We start from the raw sequence: 18,850 nt of genomic DNA on the forward strand, positions 1-18,850 counted from the left end.
CCTGGAACCATAGTAATTTAAAACCCAGCCATGGCTGAATGCATATTTAGTCGAATACTCCCTTCTGCTCAAATCTGATGATACAAGAAGATGAGGAAAATTCTACATGACATTCAGGGAAAAAGGAATTTAAAATAAAATATTTGATTCTTTCTTTAAAGAAGGGTCCAAACAGCATGAACTCACAGTTTTCTGCTTCCCAATGCATAGCAATGTTCATGTAACTATTAATGTCTGTCCTTTGTTTAGTTGTTTGGTTTTTTTTAAAGTCAAATCAAATAAAAGTAATTAATCTGATGAAATCAAAACATAATCATAGAATACACATTCTGAAAGGGATGCAAGTAGAATACCACCAAGGAGCCTTTCTTGTCTTAATCCAATCGTCATTTTCCCTAAGTAATTAAGTCTTCTCTGAAAATTCACACTTTCAACTATAGAGATAAAGCTGTAGTTTCACATTTCCATGTACTCAAGGCTGGTAAGATATACTATTTCCAGTGGGTCTGGTAAACAGTAAAAAGCAACTGAAAACTTTGTCAAGATCAAATAAGGACTTCTTCATGAAGCTTTCCTCCATTACATATCATCAGAGCAATATAATTACCTGTAAGCAAATATTCACTTTAATTTTCCATATCTAGCAGAATATGGTCTCTCTCAAAGTTCATGCCCAATACTATAAGTAAAAATCATTTGATTTTACTATGTATTCTCAAATATTCCCATGGCAGATTAAATACTGTCTCAAAAATATGCTAAGAGAGATCGATTATCTTCCTCTCAGCTATAATAATAATGAACAAATCTTGCATACATTCTAATGTTTCCATGATTTGAAACATCGGTGGGGGCAAAGAAAAATAAGAGCTTTTCTGGCAAACTTTAATAGCATTTGCAATTGAAAGAGAAGCTAATATGTTGTTTGCAATACAAAAAAGCATAAAGATGCATCTTCTAGCTGGAGGTGAATCTAGAAAAGAACACTAATTTTCCATTACTAGCAAGTCATCTATTTAAAGGATTACAAACAGACAGTACTATGATATGCTTTTGTTGCTTCTGGAATAGTTGCCCTGTCATTCTTGCTAAGGTAACACTTTTTCTTTGAAGTTATCTTTCTACTGTTTTTATGAGGCACTTTTTACATGCTGTACCATAGTCTGGCATACGAAACTAGGAAACGATTTGTGTATGGCTACAGAAAGCCTTGTGACAATTACTACCATCCTTCTCTGTGTAAAATTACTTTCCCCTCATTCTAGAAAATGTAACAACTTTTCCTTTGGGGTAATATATTGAATGGAATGGTGGAATGTCATCATTGTCATCCAAAGTCACTCTTCATGAGTGGCACAACAGCACATAACAAATACTTGAGACTCATCTTTAGATAAATCTGTTTTCTATTTCTGCTGAACTAAGAGTCACATAATATAATGCAGTCAGCAACCAGTATTTAACATACAATAAATAAAAGATGTTAACATGTCTATATGCACCAAAAGATCCGGTATATAACCTAATCTTAAAGTTAATTCTTTTTGGGTAGACTGGATTATTCAGTAACCGCATTTCAAACACAGACATCCTGAATTCTTTGGAGGGTGACATATTTTCTGAGTAAGTCCATAAGGAAATTTATCACCTTATGCTACAAGGTGCTGCAGAAATACCAGCTGCTCTTATCCAAAATGAAGCCAACAGGACCAGGAACCAACCACACGTGAGCAAAGATGGCTCAGATGAAGCCCCTCAGAAGTCAGAAGACCCCGGTGGCATCATGCCCTTTGCCGGGAGGAGCCTGCCCAGCTCAGCCGGGACACCCTGGAACGACCCAGGGATCTCCCAAACAATGTGGAAAATGGCCAGTTTTGAAGATGCCAGGGAGGCAGCGTGCCTGCCGCAAACTGAACGTGCGAGCTCTGCTCCCGAGCTGTGACCTGCAGCCAAAGCAGCAGCACGGACCTACAGGCTAGACCTGTCACACTCTGCATTTAGTAAACACCTTTCCCTGCACCTCACCGGGCCATCTTGTCATCACAAAATCATAGAATGGTTTGGGTTGGAGGGACCTCAAAAATCATCTAGTTCCATCCCCCTGCCATGGGCAGGGACACCCCCCACCAGCCCAGGTTGCCCAAAGCCCCATCCAACCTGGCCTTGAACACTTCCAGGGATGGGGCATCCACAACCTCTCTGGGCAACCTGTGCCAGTGCCTCACCACTCTCACAGTAAAGAATTTCTTTCTAACATCTAATTTGCGAGACAGCACCATGATTCTTCTCCCATCTGTGTCCCAGTGCCCCACCTGTGCCCAGGATTCGGAGGAGCGAAGGGGCCACGGCACCGCTGGCTCCCTGGCAGCGGCCGGCACACCTCCTCCTCCCCAGAGGAGAGTGCCAGGGCAGCCGCAGACTGCAGCGCGGCCCTCGGAGGCCAACTCCTCAGAGGACAGCACAGGGCTTCTCTGGCGGGCTACCGCAGACCCTTAGCAGGGCAGGGATGTCCCTGAAGAGTTTCTCACTTACCTGAGGCCCTAATTTGGGAAGGGATAATTTGATCTTTAACATCAGTCTTAATTACATTAACTAAGGGGAAGGGATCCAAACGTACTGCCAGCATTTAATCCTGCGTATGACTTGTCCCGATCCAATTAACCGTTTCCCAAACACCGAGACCTTTTTAACTTCAAGACATACTAAGTTAGGAGAAAATGAGAGAGATGGAAAAGAGCCCTAGATCTCTGCGAGCCTTGCTCTTCCTCGGGGAGCCGTGGATCATTGCCGCCGCTGCAATCTGTACACAATTCCTGCAGCGGCAACGCTGGCAAAACTGTAAAAAGAGAGTTGGATTAATCCAGCCAGGATGTGACGAAAGCATGTAAAACCAATTTCCAAATCCATAAGACTAAAGTAGGATTTAATGTATTTAGCTTTGTATTTCTAAAATAATACCAAATGATTCTTGTTTTAACAGAGTCTGTTCAAAAAAAAAAAAAAAGTTTTGCCAGTGGAAAGCTGCAAATCCCAGATAATGCCTGACCGCCTCGCAGTGCTATAAACAGCTCTCCGCGCCTCCCCGCAGCCCCACCACAGCGCCCGGCTCCGACCCAGAGCCCTCCCCGCAGCCCCACCACAGCACCCGGCTCCAACCCAGGGCTCCTGTGACCGCCGGAGCCCAAATCCTCTGCTCTAGTTCAGTTTATTAATCAAAAGAGAATATTAACATCAAACCCTCTCAGGCATCCTAGCTAAAACAGCTCAATAATAAAGGAAAAAAAAATGGTAACTCCAAAAATGTAGAAGTTTCATGGTAGCATCCTCTATCAGATGAAATTATCATCGCTTTTTTTTAGATGAAGAACTGCAGAATCTCATCTGACCATAGCTGACAAGAGGCAGAGGCCATCAGTGCAGGCTTGAGCCTTTGAAGTGTGCTTTAAAGAACTGCCACCTTCTCTGCCAGAAAACTGAAGGCAGCGGGATGGTGGGCAGAACAGGGCCACACTGCCAACAGGACGACCAACAGAGTGCAACATTTTCAATCTGCTTTTAAGATTTTTCTTACTTCACTTGTTACTTTACTTGATCCATGATGTAATGAGACTGGGTACATGCTGCATTAATGCAGTCATTTATCTAAAAGAGTTTTTACAGGTGCTGCAGAACACATGTAGAAATCACCTCTTGTGTTACTCCAGCTGTCATCTCCTGCTCCGGGTACTCGGAGGTACAGACACCAAAATGCGCGAGCTATACGCCACATCTCAGTTCATTGATACCAATTGTAATTTTAAAATGTGGCCAAAAATTCAGAGTTAACTTTCTCATTTAAAAAAAAATAATAAAATCCTATATAAAAAAATCCTATTCCTTTGAGGAATTCAAAAAAGACGATCCTTATTCTAAGTTTGAATCTGAAAGCAGGAAATTTTTTCCTATTGTCCTCGCACTATGATTAGGAAAAAGAACAAACAGCGCAACCTTGCGAGAAGCTCATTCCACATCCAAAGTACTATTGGTTTTCAAATCTGCACTCCAAGATCTTTCCTGTACATATAACAAATCTGACTGATCTCAGTGTGCTTCAATAAAATCTTTGAAAAGACTGATGAAACACAGAGATTGGGGAAAAAAAAAAAAAAACACATTAGAAAGAAACCACTAAATCATCTCACCTCACCTTTTTTATGTCACAGACCTGTATTTTACTTTGTGTTGAACACTACACAACACTTCTTTGGCTAAAGAACATCCAACAGCATAACGAAGTCATAATGAAATTTGTTCCATGCATCACCTTATCTGTGCTGTATACTTCTATTTTTAATTTAATGCTTGATCTCTCAGACATTGGCTCTTGTATTTTTTTCCCCCACCAGACTAAGCAGCCCAGGTATCCATTTTCATGTGGAAATATTTCTGCACTGTGATTAGCTTAGTCTTTTTATTTTATATAATACTTATTTCTATACAAATGAGATAAGCTCCCCAACCTATATTTATTTCTCATCAAATGCCAAACAAATAACTTTATTAGGAGTTGAGGCCCATCCTCCTGTAAAGAGCTGTCCTTAATAACTCTATGGGCATTTATAACACGGTCATCATAATATTTTGAGTTCTTACAGTTCTAAAGCAACCATGAGTACAAGAAGCGTTTCTGGCCCTGGCATTAGAATGGCAATCAGGTTTCAGCCACGACCACAGGGAGAAGTGGCACCGAGCACTAGAATACATGACAGTTTTGAGAAATGCAGTGTAAATGACAGATCTTCAGCTACTATGCAAAATTAGATCTATGTATTCACATATGCACAAAACCCCATGTATAAATGAATAGACAGCTATATAAATATATATATTTTTTTCTGTCTATAGGAATCTTTACAAAACTTATTAAAAAAAAGAAAAAAGAAAGATAATATTTTCCACTAGAGCAAAAGGAATACCTGTATTAACTTCCAAAACACAATGTCTTATATATCTTTTTAGCACATAGGCTGAATAATTTAGAAACAAAATCTCCCACAGGATCTGTGCTAAGATTCTGAGGAACTATGTAGACTTAACTCTTTTTTCATAGGGTTTAATTTTCTTAAATAGTTTCTAGAAATATTAGCAAAGAAAAACAAGCATGATAACACAGAAGAGAACCATTTGTATTTTTTAAGTCATTATTTGCACTGCGAGCAACACAGAGGCAGGTTCCATTTGCCTTGCACTAAGCATATAATGAATAATTCAGTCTCTTGCTTTGTTCCCTAAATAGTTGACAGGGAATAGAAACTTTATTCATGACCGCATAGCTTTTTTCTAAGCTTGTCTATTTATTTAATAACGCATATCACAGGGCCCATCACCTAGGTTGGCATTTATTAAAAATAACAGCATTCAATAACTATTACTAACAAATGGCTGTCAAACAAGCAACTGCCCAGAGCTACCACCTTTTGCTCACAAATAGCACCCAGCCAGCTAGTTAAATAATGAAATTGTCTCAATCTGCACTGCATCCGCGTTGGCTCACGTAGCCTTCGACAGGAAACAGATTCCAGAACCGCTGTGAACATGTTCCTGCCTCCGTCACAATCATAACTATAAATATGTGAGCGCTCTCCTAAATCACAGCTGCCCTACTGGAACAAAGAAAACAATTTCCATCAAAAGCGTCCTAACATTTTCATGGACTCCTTATCAATTTTTAACTCTCAATCCTTCTTCCTGCTGTCTCCCCTCTTCATGTTTTGAGAGCTTCTGGGCTTCTACAGGCTCCAGTTTGTCACTTGAACAGAAGCAAAGTGTGTTATTGCACAGAGCATAACATGAGTCTTGCATAGTTGAGTCAAGGTCACATACTTCAGAACTTTGGTCACTTGGTCAATTCTGCATTACACAGGAACGTTACTACATCAGTCTCCAGCCATATCCTAATTTCCAAAGGAAAGACATCCTCAATTATTTTTTTCTCTAGACCCAGATCTCAGTAAAAATACTACAATTCAGACAAACTCCTCTCTGAAGAGTTTTCTGAAATTTGCCAGAGAGAAGTCAATCTGTATTGGGGTCCTAACCCCCACAGCAACAGCGACCTTTTCCCTTACGCCTCACACAGCCCATTTAATTAGCCTGCTGGCTAATGAAGTTTGAGCACTCATTAAAAAATGTAAAACGAACAAAACCCTCAAATGTCATCTGCTCACTAAAAGTGAAAGATCTGAGTACTATTACGTATATTGAGCTTTTATGATTCTGATAGCACTGGTACAATAAAGTGTCTGTGAAACTATAGAAAAGAAAAAATGTCACAATAGCTAAAAAGATGAAAGTTGTTAAATTTTCTCCTTTGTGTGAAGTAACCAATTTTCACAAAAGGTAAATAAAAATCCCGAAGTTTCCAAGAAACAAGATTTCCAAACAATTTTACTTCTGAGCCATTTGAACATTTTGTTTTGATAGTGACATCTCAATTCACTTCTCAATTTTTATACTTTACTAAAAGAAAAAATAATGGATAGAGAAAATTTCATCTACCTGGAAAATTTAACCTTTTCACCCTTGAAAAAACTCTCATACAATAGGTGGAGCATGAGTCACAGTATTTTAACTTGGACAGGAACTCATTCATCAGGAAATCATATGTATGTAAATTTGTGCCAATTACACGTGTCCAAGGGAAACATTAGGCTTATAAGAACGATGAGACTTCTCGCAAGTTTAAACATTACCCGTTACTGAGGCTAAGAAAAATCAGACATACATACAGACCTCCTGCATTATTTAACTTCTGGTCCAGGAAGAGTACTCTAGAAATTCAAAGCAAACCAACTTGTTTAATTTTGAAAAGTCTAACACTGTACAAGTTCCAATATTACTGGGAAAAGCCCCAACTTTTCAATACATTTCACGTGTTTCAGCATGGCAGCTACTACACTTTAGAAATTCATCAGCTTTCAAAGAGAATTGCACTGAGAATAGAAGCCCCTTAATGCAAGACTACTGTAGAAGACTGTTATTAAAATTGATTATTATTCACACAATATCAATTTCATTATCTCTGATCGATTCCTAGCAATGCTCCTTAGTAGCCTTCAGTTACAAAGGCTGCATGAACAGTAACCTTATACTGCACAACAAATTGGAGTCCCGCTGCTCTCGGTAAATTTGGTAAGAGCCTGACTTATTAGCAAGCTTCTACTAAATAGCTGTCATAGGTGCTGACTGTAGGGAACTGGATGTCAAAGCACCACCAAAGAGGGCTGAGAAAACTCTTTCCCCCCGAGGCTTTGTTAAACTGATTTATGTGTACAGGCAGGAAACTAATTGCTAATTGTTGCAGTGCATACCATGGAATTGCAGCACTCCACTCAAACGCAGTATCTCAGGAGTACCAACAGACTTCAGTTTTACACTCTGCTGACAAGAGATGCATCCTAAACAGGAATTTGCAAGCGTTTGGTGCTTAAGAAATTTTACAAGAGAATTCTTTGCAATGCCCTGTGCCACCATGTCCTTGGAGAAAACAGCCACCCTCTAAGCACGCTGTATCACTGAGAAGTTGAGAGCCAATACAGTTAACTCAGCAGGAGTAAACTCTTCGAGTTCTTCAGGCAATTAGTAGATAGTCGGCGTATCTAGTGCCACTAATTAAATTGTTAAGGGGTTTTGTTCTGGGAGGTTTGTTTCTCAGTATCTTTATAAGTAGGTCCCTGGGACCACTAGCCAAAATTGCTGACTCTCCTTGTATTGAGTTGCAAGGACTGGGCGGTGAAGGACAACTTTGTCCGATTTCTGTATCCTCTGGCATTTCCCCATTGGAAGTAATTGGCCTAAAATGAAAACTGGTTGACATCTCAACAGGCCGCATGCTTTTTTTGCCTTCAAATTCTTTATCTTATAAGAAATATGGTTTGGTTACATGTATAAAACTGATGGATGGCAACGTAAATAAGTCTTTTGCCTCTAAATACTGCCTTTTAGCCAGCATTAGTGTCAGAATCGCTCAGAAATGCCTAGTCAAGTATTTATCTTTTTCAGGTAAAGTCAAGTATGGGGCCTACCACTCACCAAAAGTTTTTTCAAAGGTATGGCTTTTTAAAATCCATAGATGTTTTACCATCTGTCATACTGAAACAGAAACAATTTTCTGAAAACTTGAGCTTTCCAAACAAAGGGGAGAGCGAGACGTCCTGGGGGGCGGCCTGGCAAACAGGAAGATTCAACGTATCATCAGACCCTCGCTGATCCCTCCGTTAGCCCCAGCAGGCAAGAACAAGGTATGCTAGACCTTTAAAAAACAAATTTCTCCCTCACCCACACTGGCACAACTCATGGCATTGTCTATTAGAAAAAGTAGTACTTGTGACCATTCAGAATTGCTGTTCTAACTGGGACTAAAATGCCCCACGCTTTTCAGCGGTCATGGTAAAGAGGTAGATAGCTATTGGCCATGGAAATTGGTTCTCTCTCTAAACCCTAAGCACACTTCTGCTACGATGAGTATGAGGTAATGTCAGCAAGGTAAGCTCTAATTTTAAAAGAGCTGAGATTATGCAATCCAAATATAAGTAATCAGAGCAAAATTCATTTCCACTGTATAGCCTATGAAAAACTAGTATTCCTTTTCCTTAGAAAAAGCGAGGTGCTGTACCAACACACGGGTGTTGTGCAGGAAGCACTCCAATGGGAGAAGTTCAGGCGTCAGGTCCTGTTCCACCTAATGCAGAACAGGCTTGTGACCCTCCATCCCCTGCGTCCCGTGTAACCTCCCAGCAGTACTGAGCTGTCCCCATCTTCCTCTCTCGAATTTCCACCCTGAGCCTGTGAATGTTGCATTGAAACAGATGCTGCACCACAAAATAAAAAAAGCAGATTTATGGAAAAAAACAAACAGTAGTTAAAAAAAAATCTTCAAAAATTCCCAATTAGCTCATCTATGCATTTTGTTATTCCACAAATTACACATCTTGCAGTGATACACTTACAATAAAATACTCAAAAGTATCATTCTCAGTTTTCACTTTGATGACACATGATGTCCACCCCAGGACATGAGATACAATACACAAATCCTCCTGCTTCTCTTCTTTTGAGAAAAGGTCTCAGAGGTTTGGAAAGCTCTCTTTTATTCTATTATATCTCAAAAGCAAAATAAAATACTTTTTTGTCATTTAGAGAGTTTCTGAACTGGTAAGTTGGCCCAATTGTGATTTTCTTTCTATTTTGCCCTAGCAAAAACCTGCATGTTCTTTTAGAGAAAGGAGCAGTAAGACAGAAGCCATTCATGTGGGCTCTGACAGATAAGGACATTTATCAAGGGACTCATTACTTATTATGCCAATGCGAATATACAGCTTATTGGATATCATTTATTACTATATCACTGGTATATTGTTTAAAAAAAACATTTTAAGGCAACACCGTGTACTTCATTTACAAAGGACACAGTTACAATACAAAAATCAGACTTTACTGTAAATTATTTCCCAAAGCAAACATCTAAAATTCAATATATTTCTATGGGTACCATTAAAAAAAAAAAAAAAATCAACTGAGAAGAAAAATTGTCCTCAGTGAACCATGTGGTGGATTGAAACATGTCCTTATAATGTTAAATAAACCATAAGCTAAGACATTTCTTCAAAAAAGAAAAGGAATTTTATAAGCATATGCTGCAACTGACCCTAACAGGAATAAACTTACACCTTCATGTCAAGCCTTATATCAATATAACGCTTCCTTCTTTCATATACAGAAAAAAAAAAAGTTATGTTTGGCAAATTAAAAAAAAAAGAAAGAAAGAAGAGGCAAATTGAATGAAACCAAGGAAAAGTATAAAACAGACAAGCCTTTGTGCTAACACCTCTGAAGTACAGATATAAGCTACTCGATTAAAAAAAAAAAAAAAATCATATTTGACATAAGTGGGTATCTGGAGCCTAAATTTATCAGGTCGCTGTTCCACAGATACCGCTTGGGTCACACGGGGCATCTTTCTTCCACAAAAGACAGTTCCCCACGTTCTCAGAGCCATTCTTCGCTGGGGAGATAGCAGGAGGATAAGTGGGAACCCTCACTTGTTTGACATTACTCTTATCTCCTTTCAAAAGGGGCTTTGTACTTATAAATACACATTCAAAATTATCATGTGAATAAAGAGAACCCCAAGTGATTACACAGAGTGTGGGAATGAAATAAATCCAGAGAGCTCGCTTAGCTCCTGGTTACCCAGGGACGTGCCAACATCCATTTCTAAAGATGTAGTAGGCAGGACTTCAGACTCTGTCTGACTATATTTAATACTTGCATTTTTTATGGCAATACAATAAATACCTGAGACTGATACGCAGGAGGGAATAGGATGAGTTCCCACTGAGATTTTCTTTTTGCAATGCATTTTTCAACAGCTGGCATGACAAAAAACCAGAATTTCCTTTTGTACAGGGGACACAAAAACAACCACTTAGATAACAAGTGAGCTGTGGTCTAGGCCAGCAGATTGCTACCATCAGCCATGTAATGTCAGTATGTAGCTATTAATTAACAATAGTTGTTAACAGGAGTAGGACAAAATGGTCCTTTCCTAAGGGAAGCAGGCACCAGAGCCCTCCTTTCTCTCCTCATACCCTTCCTTCAGAATGAGAGGCTCTGCTCCTGCCATGATTTCTCACTCCGCAGACAGCAAAGTCAATTTTGCCAAGCAGCAGCCTGTAAATTGAATTCAGCCCAAATCTCCAGAACTGAAAGCTTCTGAGAAGTTCTAGGCTCTCTTTGCTTGCTACCTCTGGTCTGTGTTTCACAGGCTTTACCCGATAAAGAGGCGTGAAGCTCCAGGGTTTTAACAGTACTGATTATAACCGATCAGGAACAACCAACACTTGGGTATGGAAGTTTCTCACTTCACTTTCAGAAGAAACAAGTAAACTCCTTTTCTCACTGCACAGGGACTTTTGTTTCTTTGGCCATGACCGCAGAGGAGAGCAGTTGCTCTCTACTCTCCCAAAGCCCTTTGGAGAATTAAGCTGAAGTTATGGATGCACCGGGCACCGGTGACAAACCAATTCTTGCCAGAGATGGATTTGTGAGGTTCTGCAAGTGATATTACCAGCTGGAAGAAAGAACAGATATGCCTCTAAAGGACACTTAGTTACAACTAGATGTATTACAAAGGGATTTAAACCTCCCTATTGCTCGAGAAGCGTGTGTGTGGGGGAAACCCGACAGTGAAGAAAGCACTTGAGTGAGAATGTACAGGATGAAAAGCAGAGTTGAAATACAGGAGCTGCCCTATAGACTGGATGAAAAGCAAAGTGAAGACACTGCTGTCTGTGGCTCCCCAGTCTTAACCGTGGAAAAATGCATCCAAGAGGACTGTGAATCTGATAGTAACTGAGACATATGGTTTCTTGAAAGGAATTACATGGGATAAGGCTCTTAGAATTTTAAGGACAGTGTTCGAGAGAATTAACTATTGTGATAAATAAGGTATAGCTAGAATTATCAATGTCCACACAACTTTCCATTTTTCTTTATACTTACTATTCAACATAAATCTTTGTTTATCAGTTTACTTTACAGAGGTCAACCCCAAAATTATAACTTCCTATAAAATAAACACAGTAGTCCCACATTTTCGAAATAAATTAGGGTGGTTTTTTTTTTTATTTTTATTTTTACTTGGTTTTGGCAAAACAAAATTGAAATAATTTCATTTAAAATAAAAATACCTTTCATATTCCCCTTATTGAAATGCTCTGCACTGTTAAACATGCAACACAACATATTTTAAGAAAAAGATACCAAATTGGATAGTAGCAGTTATTACAAGAATAGGTCTTTGAAGAGACTGTATTTCTGCTACTTTTTGTGCTTTCATTACCTTGTCCCTTTAGATTTCGTTAATAATATTCAACTGAAACCTGAACTGAAAACACTCACCATGGTTCAGTTTGCATAAAGCTCGAACGTTTACCATTCTAAAATATAAAAGCTTAGCAACATATATGATGGCCAGAATCTTGGCAGTTAATGACACTAACCTTGAAATCAGTGACAAAGCTCCCTCTAACTCTAGACCAAGGTGTCTCAGATTTTTTTCCCTTGTCTTTTCCTGAAGGTAGGGCAAGGGAAAAAAAATCACCCAGGAGGCAGAGGGGACAGTATGCAGCACAAATGGTACACACTAATTTTGGGGGGGGGGGGGAGAGAGAGAAAGAAAAATCAATCTATTAATTATGAACACGAATCTGCTGGATAATTCAATTATGTGGTAATGACCATTGGATAGCTAACATGCATCTGGCAGACGCACAACAGGAAAAAGATATACTAGTTTAGCATCCCCCTTTTTATACACAGAAGGAAGGAAAAAACAGCTGAATTTTCAGAAGCATTGAACTGATATTAGAAATCTGAATCCCATTTTAAGAAGAAACATCAGTTTTCATTGAAAATTTGGCTCATTTACTTCTGAAAATTCAACAGCGTGCTTAGCAAAATTGTTGGGTGTTTCTGTACTTTTGAAAGTCTGCCTGTTACGACCTTAAGCATTTATTATAAACTTTAGACTCTTTCACATCTAAATGCATTCATCACTTTTGAAAACAGGACTTTTCCTATTCTAACGATTATATTTTGGAGCCGCAGACACATTCCAGAGGGAGCAAGGCCGCGGACTCAAAGCACAGATGACAACTCTCCAGCTATGCCCTCTTGACACGCTCTCTCTAAAAGGGCTCCGAGAACTCAATCTTGCGACGGAGTCTCAAACTAGCTGTCCCAGGAGATAGCCTACTTTCAGCCTATAAATTTTACCAGCTTTGTCCATCTGTGTTGCCCTAGTAAATTCTGCTGGTTATGGATATAATTTTAAACAGTGCCCGAGGTACTCTGTACCTCGTCTTGTACTTGGTCTCTTTTGGATGTGGGATTTATGCCCTTTTCATATTCACCCTGAAGGCTTGTGAGAGCTAAGTTACACCAGACTTGAACTCAAACCTTTTCATATATCTTCCAAAAGAAAACTGATGAAAAATCATATTCATGGCACAAGCAGATATAGTACTGCGGGATTCCTATCAGCTCAGGGACATTTGCAGAATTATGTCTGGTTTTACCAGTTCTGACTCTGCCCGTGCTATGGAGCAGGTTGTTTCTCTTATAAATATTTATTTCAGCAAATTTAGTATTCACACTCCTAAAGTGACAGATTTACTGATTGAATACTATTAACGATATTTGTCCTAATTTCTGTCAGCATGTAAAACGCCAGGTACAGGGCAAGGAAAACTCTTCAGTTTTTTTTCTGTTGACTCCTTTCCCCCTTTCAGGCATCTCTGACAAGTCCTCTTGAAAGCTCTGAAATGTCAGGAGTAAACTGATTTCTACTTTTTATCATCAACATTGTGAGCACTTCCCTACAGGGGGTAGGGGAGGTGTTCAAAAAGGCTTACAGAGATAATCTTTACTTAGGCTGTATCATTAATTAGTCAATTTGGCCAAGGCCAGTAATTACAACCGTGCTAAATTGCACTGAATTTCTGTAGCATTGACGTTTCACGGGAAGTAAGGTGCAAAGTTGAAGGAATAAAAGCCAACACAGTGACTTCTCTTACCCAATGATTTCTGGTATTTGTGTTGGGGAAAAAGTGCTTAGCGTGGACCTGGCTGTTGTCCACGGCCAGTACAGGACTGACAGAAGTGCATCTCACCAAGAGCCTCTGATGGAGAAGCTGCACAGGAACGCCCATATCTCCCATTTCAGCAAACTGCAGACAAACTGCTGTTATCCTACACGATCCTCCATTCCTAACACAGATTGGCAGAGTGGCTTCATTCAGCTCACAGAATCCAGTCCAAATCCCAGCGGCATCAACACAAGTCTCCCACTGAACTTCCGCAACCTCTTCAGAAGCCCGGAGGGTCCCAATGCTCAAAGCTTTCCGATTTCATCCCAAAGCTGCAGGTGATTGCATCCCAATAGGAAGTTCCCACTCCAGACCTCCAAGCACGTCAGGGTGATATGATTGGCACTGCGGTACCTTTTATACATTTTTCTCCCAAGTCCTTTATCAGGACTGTTAGCAATATCCCTTACCGTTATTGAGTCTGATCTAAGTAGTAAGCTAAGAAAATTAAATTAATGTCATTCTCAGTAACATTTAGATATTGCAAGCTAAGGAGCTGCCACTTATTCCTAGTAACTCCAAGTATATTATATTGAAAGAAATCTTACAATAATATATATTGGTTTTGTCAGGTTTGGGCTTCTTTTTTTTCCGGAAGCAACATATGTTGCGTGTTCTATATTTGCAGGGCTACGTAGACATAGGTTTCGTTGCAGTAGCTCTGACTCTTGCCAAACAGATGTTGAGAGGAAGCAACTTAACACAGCATGGGATAAAAGCGGTCTCAGATCAACGTGTTGGGTTAAGAAAAATCTTCTGGGTAATGCGGTGTACTAAAAGCATTGATTATATATTTATATACAGAGTCGATAGGTAGCTGAATTAATATTTGACTACATTGGTTGAAATCATTCTATTATGTAGAAAAAAATTTACCAAATTCTAAGAATTACATTAATTAAAGGACAGCAGCTATGTAAGTTTTTTAAGCTCCAAAGTATTCATATAATTAATTTTACCTAAAGTCCAGATTCTCACTAATATCCTACTAGCTAGCTGAAATAGTTTTAAAAGTGATGAAGAGTTTGAAAAGGGATATTTTCAAACCATTCTTTGAAATAATAAAACAGCAAGTGATTCCCAGTCCCCAAACACAAAGAATCGGAGTATTTTCCTGAGACTGACAGAGTTCTCTGCAATTTGCTGTAATTTGTGTAATCCCCAATCAGTAGGGCTTAGCTTATTCCAATACTTTGCCCATGACTAAACCTAATGACAGAATTCAGTCCAATTTACTCTCTGAGAAGACAAAGAGGTTAATTTTTAACCATTCAGATTCCACACTTTTCATCACCTGTACCCTTTCCCATTATGAAAACAATTAGATTTGTATAAAGTCAAGTCAGTTCAGCACACGAAAACTGTCATGAAATCCTTTATACCTATTATTTCCCTTCAATTTAGTAAGTGTTGGCTCAAAATATGGTACTAACCGCTTCAGGATTTTAGACTTGATTTAGCAAATATATTAAAAGACAAATAATGTTGAAAGACTTCTGTGGTTACTTTCAATGTATTTCTGATGTACTCAAGAACAACTGTTTGGATGTCCATGACAACAATCCTTTCTAACCTTGGGTATGTAAGTTCTGCTGCTTCTGAACTGGGACCAAACAAAAATTTTGCAATGCGATTCCTTTATTACAAAAAAGGAACTTGCAGTTCCAGAAGCCAGCAATAAGCTCATCTCCTCCCTCATATAGAAAGAGCTTTCAAAAGTTGGCAGGAAAAATCTAGCTTCTTCCACATTCACTGCTAGAGAAAAGCGATTACACTCCAATAGGAACGGGTAATATAAACTTTCGAAGCACTGAAAAGATTCCACATGGAAAAAAGTTAAAATCAAACCCAGTCATTAGATATTTTACAAAATTTTATATTCATAAAACAGGTACTGAAATAAAAAAAAATAATAAAAAAAATCATTGTCTTTCAGAGTTCAATTTTTCCCTCCTAAACCCATGCAGATTAAAGGTTTACATCTTAGTATAGGTCAAAAAACAAAAATCAAGATTCACTTATTTGCCAGAGATTGGATGGGGATTTCTTAAAGCACCAATTATAACAAAATATCATCTAAAATCTTGCTTTTTGACAATGATATTTGATAATCAACTGGATCTGGGACAGCTGGTCTATTGTCTGTATTGCTATTCACTTTGAATTACCTATTTTTTCAATTCACGTATGTTAAAGCTAACATTAATATATTTAGCAATAGAATGTTATTAAAGCAAAAACTATAATGACTAACAACAAATCCACATTGGCAGAAATTATACTAGTGTTTACACTATTTCACATGTGTTTCAGAAAGCTTCCCAAGCATCACCAGAAAACTGAACACACAAAAAAAGTCAACATTTGTAAATAAAATTCCTCATAAAACAAATCACAAGAAGTCTTAACAGTGGCACCTGATTGCATTTAGACAAAAACATCGAAGGTACATACCTGTAGATCTGGTGAATATTTTCAGCTTTGATTTCCTTGAGAATTTCATGGTAGATATGAAGGTTATTTGGTTCTTGAGACATTGGGGGAGAAAGGCATTTCTTGCGTGCATAATATCCTATCACAATTCCAAAAATAAATAAAATCAAAGCAGTGCAAAATACTTTGAGTATCTGAAAAAAATTGCAGCGGTTGCTCTTTGGTGCCTGTCTTGTATAGTGTGAGATGTAGTCAGGGTCTTCCTGAAGCCGCTGGAATCTTCCCTTTGGAGAAGATGATGGCTGGATGGGCTCCAAATCAAGGTCAGGGCTCTGCGAGTTTCCAAGGTGATGCTGGACCGCACCATCCAGTCGGAAATGGTCAAAGCCAGGCTCCTCCAGCTCTTTTTCCATGTCCCATTCCAGTTCCAGCGCTGTGGCTTGGAGCTCATCGTTGTCAAGGTACGGAGAGTGCCCCTGTGCTCTCTGGTCTGCATTCACTTTGTGATAAGCCATCTTTTTATCTATTAAAACAAAAATAATAAGAACACCCCAAACCTAAATGTTTGTTTCCTTACATATACATACACAATTTATTTATTCTTTGTAAACCTGGGAGATCTAAACCCGTATAATAAAAAGCAAAAACTGGGTTCTCAGTACTTTACTCTCCCCGTTTCCATCATCCTGTCTTCTTTTGTAGGATCAGCAGTCCCATGGACATCATCAGAGGGGAAAGAAGATATTTAAAGGAATAGAATATATTGTAAGAATATGAATAAAGGGGATTTACGAGTGCCAATGGCAAAACACAAATGTTATCCTATTATTTTGTCAGTCCCCAAGATAATATTAAAAAATTGAGTGAAGGCACAGAGTTTCTAAAACAATTATTTATTACCTGAAAGTAATTTTAAAGCTTAACAACTGCCTGTATCAATTTCATTTCAAACACCATACAAAATAAAGCTGTTAAAATAAAGTTGAAAAAGTAGAAATAATATAACTTGCCTGATCTGATTTTAAACACAAGGAAATTATAAGTTAAAAAAAATTTCAGGGTGACACTGTACTTACACATCAATAAAAAGCTTCATTTAGATGGAGCATTCTATTATTTATAGGTGTTTTAAATGCATAGCTCCTGAATGACTGATGAATTTACTTAGAAATTGTCCCAGCTGTTTTGCTCCACTTATTTTTCCCATTTTAATGAATCAAAAGCACTGCCAGATAAGTATTTATATCAAAATCATTCCTTTAATAGCAAGGCATATCTGTGGCAATTCTAGATATTTCTATGGAAGTATGAGCCCTCAGAAGGGAACTCTGACCTCCAGTACAAACATTCAAAGTCAATTTTCCACAAATCATTTTTAACAGACGGCAACAATAGGGTGCTGTTTCCCCCCATACTTTGACAATAGCTATTCCATCACATAAGCATCTGTAATTTAGGGCTTTGCAAACATCAGACTCTCTCATCAATTAGAATAAAATGAAGATAAAGATATTAAATCTCTCACAGTGATAGATATCAGACTGACATCTACAACACTACATTATCCCTCCATTTTTACTTTTTAAGGCATTTTCTTTCTCTAAGACTTACCTCCAGATAACATTATTGAGGCCACATAATAGATGAACCTACTCTAATGGCAAAGTAGAATTTAGCTTTTTGAAGCTCTCTGAAGAGAGCAAACCGTCAGAAAGCATTGATATAATGAAACAGCCTATTGTCCGCTGAAAGACTATCTCGCTCTATACAATACCAATTTACAGATCCTATTTCCTTGTACAGCCATATAAATATCCCTCACCTATAACTGTCAGGCAGTCCAGGAACAGGCAAGAGAGCCCATTCTTGAGGTATGCATTTCAAGTGTAGCTATTGTATACACTTTGCAAATCAATGCTCCACTGCAGTCCAAATTTTTCAACGTGCAGCAGAAGCAACAGAGTTTAGAGCGAATTGAACTAAATCACCCTGACTGAGTGTGAAAAGTTGCATTCTTTATTCAAATAACGTTAACTAATGTTAGTCTCTAAATTCCAGTTGAGTCGACAAATGGCTTACGTCTGCAAAGTCATTCTGGCTGAACTTTAGGGACTTTCTGTTAGCCCAACCCTCAGGTTTGTGAAGGTCCCTCTGAACTGTAGAGCTCTACAATCCAGCAGGTCAACCTCTTCCCCCATAGCTGTGCATAACCTCAAGACTTCTCAAGGGAGCACGCCATCTCCTCATCCAGGTTGTTAAGGGAGGTATTTAACAACATCAGCCCCAGAACTGATCCCTGGTGCACTAAGCTTCTTACCAAGCACCAACTGGACATAAGGTGATTTATTAATATTCTTTGGAAAATTGAGCTAACTGATTTTCCAACTATTTATCTGCCCTTTCACTCTGTCTCCTCCTGTTTTGTTGGTGGAGGGATTAATTTGCCAGCCATCAATGACAGAGGTCACAACTAGATAATAACAACTGCCCAACCACCTCATCTTTCCAACTCCATTTCATACTGCTTTTTATTAGAAATTAAAGGCAAGTGTTTTGTCCTTTAAAAGCAAACTAAATCATTACTGTATTCCATAAATACATAATTTAGACTCCAGAATTACTACAGTCATTTAACAAACTACTTTAGCCAAATAAATAAATCCTTAACAGATTACTACAATATTACCCATAGAATAAGGATTAATGCAGTTTTTCAGATGCAGTTGCAT

The 18,850-nt window shown here is 38.6% G+C and overlaps 1 protein-coding gene across 8 annotated transcripts in view; it reads right to left on the bottom strand.

The window, feature by feature from the left end:
* Positions 1 to 18,850, bottom strand: part of NAALADL2 (N-acetylated alpha-linked acidic dipeptidase like 2) — a 488,624-nt gene that overhangs the window by 265,574 nt on the left and 204,200 nt on the right. For all 8 annotated transcript variants that reach the window (XM_075761534.1, XM_075761530.1, XM_075761531.1 and 5 more), the window contains one exon: positions 16,143 to 16,644. In XM_075761534.1, coding sequence (XP_075617649.1) covers positions 16,143 to 16,636 — 494 coding nt within the window. In that variant the 5' untranslated portion in view covers positions 16,637 to 16,644. The remainder of the gene's footprint in view (positions 1 to 16,142; positions 16,645 to 18,850) is intronic.

The sequence above is a fragment of the Balearica regulorum genome, chromosome 9, assembly GCF_011004875.1.
Source record: "Balearica regulorum gibbericeps isolate bBalReg1 chromosome 9, bBalReg1.pri, whole genome shotgun sequence".
Lineage (NCBI taxonomy): Eukaryota > Metazoa > Chordata > Aves > Gruiformes > Gruidae > Balearica > Balearica regulorum.